This window comes from Mustela nigripes, chromosome 13 (genome assembly GCF_022355385.1).
Source record: "Mustela nigripes isolate SB6536 chromosome 13, MUSNIG.SB6536, whole genome shotgun sequence".
NCBI classification, from domain to species: domain Eukaryota; kingdom Metazoa; phylum Chordata; class Mammalia; order Carnivora; family Mustelidae; genus Mustela; species Mustela nigripes.
Genome location: NC_081569.1, coordinates 59,045,342 through 59,054,039, shown reverse-complemented (window position 1 = coordinate 59,054,039; position 8,698 = coordinate 59,045,342). Strand labels below are relative to the sequence as shown.

Below are 8,698 nucleotides of genomic sequence, written 5' to 3'. Positions count from 1 at the left end.
CGGAATATACCACAGGTCTCCATTAAAGCCCTCTTTCGCGCCCTCTCGCTCCCTGACACTGACCCGCGTGAAACAACTTCTAAGTTGTTGAAATATCTGGCGGCTCGAGGGCCCTACAGCTGGGTAGTCTGTGTGGGAGGCGGGGGCGTCCCAGAGCGCAGGCGTTGGAGGAGGGAGAGGAGAGGGTGGAGGTAGGGACTGGTGGAAGAGAGTGTCAATCTAATACCGGAAGTCCCGCCCACTTTGGGCGGAGCTTCCGGCTCCAATTACTTGGGCCTTATGCTGACGGCGGGGAGCTAGCGACGCCGGGATGGTGCTCCTGGAGAGCGAGCAGGTAGAGCTGGAGCGGGCCGGCTGAGGGACGGATGTTTGGGGCTTAGCTGGGGACCTCTGCCGCCTGCTGTGGGAGGGACTGGGACTTGACGGGGCGAGGATTTGGGACTGCCTAACGGGTCCCGGCTTGTGTTCCAGTTCCTGACGGAGCTGACCAGACTGTTTCAGAAGTGCCGGTTGTCGGGCAGCGTGTTCATCACCCTGAAGAAGTGTAAGCAGCTGTCGACGCGGGAAGGCCAGAAGGAATTTGGGAGGCCGAGCGAGGCCTCGGCCGGGGTGCCCGGTGTCCCAGGGTGCCCAGTGTCGGGAGCCGAGGGTGGAGTCTGTCTGAGGCGCTTCCCCGCCTTCCCCAACCTTCCTCCTCCTGTACTGGGCGCATTCAGGGCTGGGTAACCGGAGCATTAGGGATTGTGGTGCTTGTCGACCCCCAGCATGTAGCCACCCAGGCTGATTCTGGTTACAGTGTGCTCCAGTCAGAGGGGACTTTTTGAGGGGGGGGGGGATGTCAAGGGTCCCAAACCCACGCCATTAATGAGCTATCATCTGCTTTGCAGTTACGATGTTCCCGTCATTGAAATAACAAGTAGTTTCCCAAGGTTTGGCCAAGTGTGATGTAGTTAACAGATCTAGAGCAGTGGAGATGAATTTTAGGTTTTATCTACTACTTATTAACATCCTGTCTACCTGTTAGCTTTTAGTGGCTGTGTTCATCAGGATGTGTTTTTCATGCAGATGATGGTCGAACTAAACCCATTCCAAGGAAGGGTTCTGTAGAGGGCTTTGAGCCCTCAGACAACAAGTGTCTGTTAAGAGCTACTGATGGGAAAAAGAAGATCAGCACTGTGGTGAGTTGGAGTCCTGACAGTACAATTTTGAAGTTAGAAGACTTGAACTGAACTTAGGATAGGCATATCTGAACCAGGTTTTTGCTTTTGCTTTGAATAAAGGCTAGTGTAGCTCCCCACATGTTTCAGGATCAGGGCCACCTTTTGTGACCCCAGTAGTAGGAAATTAAAGCAAAATTAAATTGAAGTCAAATACTCTTTGGTTCTACTGAAGTTTTTGTGGAAATAAAATGAACATATCGATCCTTATACACAGTGGCATTGTAAGGAGCATTTGGCATAAATAGTTGATTCCTAATTCTCTTAACTGTATTGGGCCTTCAATGAACAGTTTCTTGGTACCAGATGATTTTACTTGTAAGCTGATAATTGGCTTGAATTTGTGGTTGACAACAGCAAACATGTAGCTGTATGTTAGGCTTGCTACTAACAGAGAGCATATGGATTTAGTCAATGGCCCTAGTGGTCTCTTTCAAGGTGGAGGTTGAATGTGGCAAAGCAATAGACTTTCTGGATTCTGAGTGAATACTTCTTTACTTTTCTGGGGCAGAACCAGACTGCTCTTCAATCACATCAGGACAGGACATTCATGAGAATGTAGACCGTAATTAGTTGATAAGTCTCCCTTTGCCAGTTATCTTGAGAGGACTTTTAAAATAAAGCAAACTTAGGTGGTTTTATTTATTTTTTTTTTAAGATTTTTTTTTTTTTTTTTTTTTTTTTGACAGAGAGATAGAGAATACAAGTAGGCAGAGTAGCAGGGGAACGAGGGTACCCACTGAGCAGGGAGCCCGACGCAGGGCCAGTCCCCAGGACCCAGGGATCATGACCTGAGCCAAAGGCAGGTGCTTAACTGACTGAGCCACCCAGGCACCCCAAATTTATGTGGTTTTTAAAAAACGAACTTGGGTATTATGAAATGTGGAAACCTTAGGAATCTTCAGAAGTAGATAGAATTTCTCTTGTGGTGGCTTGCATTTTGCTTAAATAGGCTTGAATTAATAGAAGGTGGGTTTAAAATAAAATGGGGTGGGAGTAGTTTAAATATATCTTGCACAAAAGATTAAAATGAAGTTTTCTGAAATCTCTGGAATCCAGGAAGAAAAGTGCCATGTGTGTCAAAAAACTGCAGAGGTGAGAAACTTAGCTTTAGGAGCCCCTTTCTGCCTCTTTCCCTTCTTGGTACAATTCTCATGTGGAAAAAAGTGCTGAGTTGCTCTGCTTCTTCCTCCAAGTAAAGTGGAGTAGAAGAATAGCTGTTAGTATATTATGATCCCTAAAGTTGGAAAGATATATTTTAAAGATTATGATGTTTAATGAGGCTTTTGAGTTATTCCTGGGGTGAGACAGAGGATTCCTATATGCGTAATAGGGGTGCACCTTTCTTTTCTTTCCCTTTTCCAGGTGAGCTCCAAAGAAGTGAACAAGTTTCAGATGGTGAGTTTCTGGTGTTCCTTATATGCCCTTTCTCAAGTAAGAGTGAGCACAAAATTGAACACTGGGTTAAGTATGGTATTTCTTATGTTTTGCTGATACATTGGGTAAAAGCTGCCAGGGTCCGAGTTTTACTTTCAACACTGGTATTTTAAGGTAGATTTTGCATTCGGCTTCAGGTACATTCTTCCTACAGTATAGTTAAACAAGAAGTTGCCTATAGTTTTCCCTTTTTGGTTGAAGAATGTCAGAAGCCGCTGTAATGTGAGTTTGTTTTCCTTTTACACCATTATGCATAGGATACAATCGTTCCATCGTATTATATGCTTTATCAGGTTGGTAGGCTTTGTGATATTGACTACTCTAAACTTATTATGGAAATGGGGCGGCCGCTCCACAATTTACAATTCTTCCCACTAAGTTCGTGCTGTGTGTCTTTTAGGCTTACTCAAATCTATTGAGAGCTAACATGGATGGGCTGAAGAAGAGGGACAAAAAGAGCAAGAGTAAGAAGAGCAAAGCAGCACAGTGAAGGGCACCAGATATCCATCTTTCACCAACTAACCACCAAATTACTATTTTTTCTTTGGTTTTTACTTTTGGCCACAAATCTAGGTTTCTGGTTCCCCCATAATAACTTTTCATGTGAGATGAGTGTCATTTTGGATGGAAGAAAGGCTGCAGTGTTTATAGGATAGTTGTAAGAAGCCGAGTTTATTTGAGAATTGGCTGATTGGTCTTTGTTGTATGGTTGTGTATCCTGGGATTATAAAGTCTCTGTAGCCATCTGTGTGAAGAACAATGGATCATTAAACCTGTATTTATCTGCAGTGACCATTTGTTATTTATTACTTTTCCTACCCTCTGTGAATAGTTTCTGGTAATAATTACTCATTCTGGAGTGTTAGGATTATGAATAGCCTTTACCCTATGTTCTAGGTTATTGGTATTAAAACCTGACAGTTTAGGGTGCATGGGTGGCTTAGTTAAGTGTCAGACTCTTGGTTTCAGCTCAGGTTGTGATCTCAGGCTTGTGAGATTGAGCCCCATGGTGGGCTCTGCACTTAGTGCAGAATCTGCTTGATATTCTGTGCCTCTCCCTCTCCGCGTAGCCCTCTCCCCAACTCATGCACTCTGTCTCTCAAATAAAATTTTTTTTTTTTTAAGATTTTATTTATTTGAGAGAGCACAAGCAGGGAGGAGAGGGATCCTGATGTGGGGCTCGATCCCAGGACCCCAGGATCATGACCTGAGCCAAAGGCAGATGCTTAGCCGACTGAACCACTCAGGTGCCCCTCAAATAAAATCTTTAAAAAAAAACAACCCACACTTTTATAAAAAGTTGTATTCTTCCCAACTAGCTGTGTAATTTAACATCGTTTCTTTTGCAGATTTGAATGAGTCACGTAGCCAAGTGAGACTTTGCTTAATCACCTTAAGGATAAGCCCATTACAGAATCAGCAGAAATAATGATTCCAAGTTAAATATAATACTGCATTTCTTTAAGCCCTTTGATTAAAAGGCCCCCCCCCCTTAGCTCAATTGGTTAGATCGTGGTGCTGATAAGCCCTTTGATTTGGGTATTTTTTTTTTGTGGGAGGGGGAAAAAGAATATTTTACTTTTTTTAAGAGAGCAGGTTTGCAAAATGGGTTATTGAAATTTTTTTTAAGTGCCGGTATCCTGCTTCCAAATGATACATTTTTTTAAATGCCAGTATAGTTAACATACAGTGTTACAGTAATTTTAGGTGTACAACATAGTGATTCAGCAATTCTATCAGTGCTCATCAGGATAAGTGAATTTTTAATCCCCTTCAACTATTTCACCCATCTCCCCACCAACCTCTCCTCTGGTGACCATCAGTTTGTTCATATAGTTAAGTCTCTTTGGTTTTTCTTTTCTTTTTCTTTTTGGTCTGTTTTGTTTCTTAAATTCTGCATGGGAGTATAAAAATATGGCTGGGGCACCTGGGTGGCTCAGTAGGTTAAAGCCTCTGCCTTCAGCCCATGTCACGATCCCAGCGTCCTGGGATCAGCCCCGAATTGGGCTCTCTGCTCAGTGGGGAGCTTGCTTCCTCCTCTCTCTCTGCCTGCCTCTCTGCGTGCTTGTGATCTCTGTCGCCATAAAAATAAATAAAATCTTTAAAAAAAAAAAAAAAAGAATATGGTATATATCTTTCTTTGACTTATTTCACTTAGCATTATACTCTTTAGCTCCATCCATGTTGCAAATGATAGGATTTCATTCTTTTTTATGGCTGAGTAATATTCCATGGTGTATATTTATACCACTTTATCCATTCATCTACCAATGGACACTTGGGCTGCTTCCATAATTGCCTATTGTAAATAATGCTGCAATAAACCTAGGGGTTCATCTATCTTTTCAAATTAGTGTTTTTGTATTCTCTGGGTAAATTCCCAGTAGTGAATTACTGGATCATATGGCAGTTCTTTTTAATTTTTTGAGGAAACTTCATACTGTTTTCTACAGTGTAGAAAACTTTACATTCCCACCAACAGTGCATGAGGGTTTTTTTTCTCCACATCATTGCCCAGCACAATGTGGTTTTGATTTTAACCATTCTGACAGGTTGGAGGTGATAACATATCTCATTGTGGTTTTAATGTGCATTTCCCTGATGATGAGTGATGTTGAGGTTTTTTTTTTGTTTTGTTTTGTTTTTTAAGATTTTATTTATTTGAGAGAAACAGCACAGAGAGGGAGTGAGAGGGAAAAACCACACTCCCGGCAGAGCAGGGAGCCCGATGTGGGGCTCAATCCCAGGACCCCAACATCATGACCTGAATCAAAGGCAGACACTTAACCAACTGAACCACCCAGGTGCCACTGATGTTGAGCATTTTTAATATGTCTGTTGGCCATCTGTTCTTTGGAGAAATGTCTGTTCCTGTTTTATGTCCATTTTTAATTGGATTATTTGGGTTTTTGGTGTTATGTAAGCTCTTTATATATTTTGGATACTAATCCTTTATCTGATATGTCATTTACAAATACCTTCTCCCATTCCATAGGTTCTCTTGTTAGTAGTGTTAATTGTTACCTTTGCTGTGCAGAAGCTTTATATTTTGATGTAGTCTCAATAGTTTCTTTTTGCTTTTGTTTCCTTTGCCTCAGGAGACATCTAAAAAAACGTTGCTATGGCAGATGTCAGAGAAATTACTAGCTGTGCTCTCATCTAGGACTTCTGTGGTTTCACGTCTTATAGTTAGGGTTCTTAATCCATTTTGAGTTTATTTTTGGAAGATGTAAGAAAGTGGCCATTTTTCTTAATACCATTTGCTGAAGAGACTTCCCCATTGCATATTCTTGCCTCCTTTGTCAAAGATTAATTGACTATATAGTCATGGGTTTATTAATGGGCTCTCTCTTCTGTTCCATTGATCTGTATGTCTGTAGTGTCTGTACTATACTGTTTTGATTACTACAGCTCTGTAAGTGTATCTTGAAATCTGAGATTGTGGTATGTCCCATTTGTTTTTGTTCTTTTCCATATTGCTTTGGCTATTTTGGTTTCTTTTATGGTTCCATTCAAATTTTAGGATTATTTGTTCTAGTTCTGGGAAGAATGTTGTTGGTATTCTGATAGAGATGGCATTAATTGCTTTGGGTAGTGTGGACATCTTAATATTTGTTCTTCCAATCCATAAACAGAATATCTTTAAATTTTTTTGTATGTCATCTTCAGTTTTCATTAGTGTTCTATAGTTTTCAGAGTATAGGTCTTTGATCTCCTTGGTTAAGTTTATTTCTAGGTATTTTGTAATTTTTGGTGCAATTGTAAATGGGATTTTTTTTTAAGTTTCTCTTTCTGCTACTTCATTGTTAGTATAAAGGTAATAGAAATGCAATGGATTTCTGTATGTTGCTTTTGTATCCTGCTACCTACTGAATTCATTAATCAGTTTTAATAGCTTTTTTTTGTGGAGTCTTTATCATTTTCTTTATATAGTAGTATCATGACATCTGCAAGTAGTGTATAAGGTTTTATTTTCTTGGAGTTCCTGGGTGGCTCAGTTCATTAATGTCTACCTTTAGCTCAGGTCATGATTCTGGGGTTCTGGAATTGAGCCCCACATCGGGTTCCCTCCTCAGCAGTCAGCTTCTCCCTCTCCCCTTAAACCCATCCCCTGCTTGTATGCTTTTCTCTAAATAAATAAAATAGCTTCTTAAAAAAGTTTTACTTTCTTACAAATTTGGATGCCTTTTATTTCTTTTTCTGTCTCATTGCTGTAACTGGGACTTCCAGTACTAAGTTGAATAAAAGTGGTGAGAGCAGACATCCTTGTCTTTTTCCTGGCCTTAGAGGAAATCTCTCATGTTTTCAACAATTGAGCATGATGTTTGCTGTGGGTTTTTCATATATGGCCTTCATTATGTTGAAGTATGTTCCCTCAATGTAGTCTGTTGAATCTGTTGAGAATTTTTATCATAAATGGATGTTGTACTTTGTCAAATGCTTTTTCTGCATTTGTTGAAATGATCATGCGTTTTTTATTCATTCTCTTGTTGATGTGATGTATCACATTGGTTGATTTATGCATACTGAACCACTCTTGCATCCAAGGGATAAATCCCATTAATTGTGGTGAATGATTTTTTAAAATATGTTGTTAGGGATGCCTGGGTGGCTCAGTTGGTTAAGCTGCTGCTTTCAGCTCAGGTCATGATCCCAGGGTCCTGGGATTGAGTTCCGCATCGGGCTCCTTGCTCGGTAAGGAGCCTGCTTCTCTCTCTGCCTCTGCCTGCCACTCTGCCTGCTTGTGCATGTGCTCTCGCGCGGTCTCTCTCTCTCTCTCTGACAAATAAATAAATAAAATATTTAAAAATATATATATTGTTGGATTCAGTTTGCTAATATTTTGTTGAGGATGTTAACATCTGTGTTCATTAGAGATATTGGCCTGTAGTTCTCTTTATTTGTAGTGTTCTGTTTGTTTCATTTTAAGTATGCTCCACGCCTAACAGGGAGCCCAATGGGGGCTTGAACTCAAAACAAGATCAAGACCTGACTGAGATCAAGAGTCAGATGCTTAACCAACTGAGCCACCAAGGTGCCCCACATTCAGTTTTTTTGATTACTGATTTAATTTCATTGTTGGTAATTGACCTGTTTGAATTTTCTGTTTCTTCCTGATTCATTTTGGGAGGTTATATGTTTCTAGAAATGTATACATTTCTTCTAGGTTGTCTTAATTGGTTGGCATTTAATTTTCATAGTATTGCCTTATAATTCTTTGTATTTCTGTGGCGTCAGTTGTTATTTCTCCTTTCATTTCTGCTTTTGGAGTCTCTCTTTTGTGAGTCTGGCGAAATGTTTATCAATTTTGTTATCTTTTCAAAGAATAAGCTCCTGATTTCATTAATTCCTTCTATTGTTTGTTTCTGTTTATTTCTGCTCTAATCTTTATTATTTCCCTTTAATACTGCTTTGGGGTTTTGTTGATTCTCTCTAGCTCCTTTAGGTATAAGCTTATATTTGAGATTTTTCTTGCTTCTCGATGTAGACCTCTTGCTATAAACTTCCCTCTTAGAACTGCTTTTGCCACATCCTGAAGATTTTGAACCATTGTATTTTCACTTTCATTTGTTTCCATGTATTTTTTTTATTTCCTTTTTGATTTTTGTGGTTGACCCAGTCACTGTTGAGTAACATCTTATTTAACCTCTGTGTATTTGTGCTCTTTCCAGACTTTTTTTTTTTTTTTTTAAGATTTTATTTATTTATTTGCCAGAGAGCAAGCACAAGCAGGCAGCAGCAGGCAGAGGGAGAAGCAGGCTCCCCACGGAGCAAGAATTCCGATGTGGGTATTAATCCCAGCACCCTGGGATCATGACCTAAGCCAAAGGCAGATGTTTAACCTACTGAGCCACCCAGGTGTCCCTCTTTCCAGGAAGATTTTTTCCTTGTGGTTGAGTTCTAGTACCATAGCATTGTGATTGGAAAAGATGCATGGTATGACTTACTTGAGGCTTGCTTAGTGGACTGATTTGTGATCTCTTCTGGAGAGTGTTCCATGTGCACTTGAATGGAATGTGTATTTTGCTATTTTATAATGGAAT

At 40.4% G+C, this 8,698-nt stretch overlaps 1 protein-coding gene across 4 annotated transcripts in view; it reads left to right on the top strand.

Moving 5' to 3' along the window:
- Positions 1-242: 242 nt before the first annotated feature.
- Positions 243-8,698, top strand: part of SRP14 (signal recognition particle 14) — a 51,457-nt gene continuing 43,001 nt past the window's right edge. For 2 of the 4 annotated variants that reach the window (XM_059372499.1, XM_059372500.1), the window contains exons 1-5: positions 243-334; positions 472-544; positions 1,066-1,178; positions 2,277-2,312; positions 2,583-2,615. In XM_059372499.1, the coding sequence (XP_059228482.1) occupies positions 311-334; positions 472-544; positions 1,066-1,178; positions 2,277-2,312; positions 2,583-2,615 (279 nt within the window). In that variant the 5' untranslated portion in view covers positions 243-310. Of the gene's footprint in view, positions 335-471; positions 545-1,065; positions 1,179-2,276; positions 2,313-2,582; positions 2,616-3,054; positions 3,447-8,698 lie in introns of those variants that run through there. The other 2 variants (XM_059372497.1, XM_059372498.1) reach the window with 2 other exon arrangements.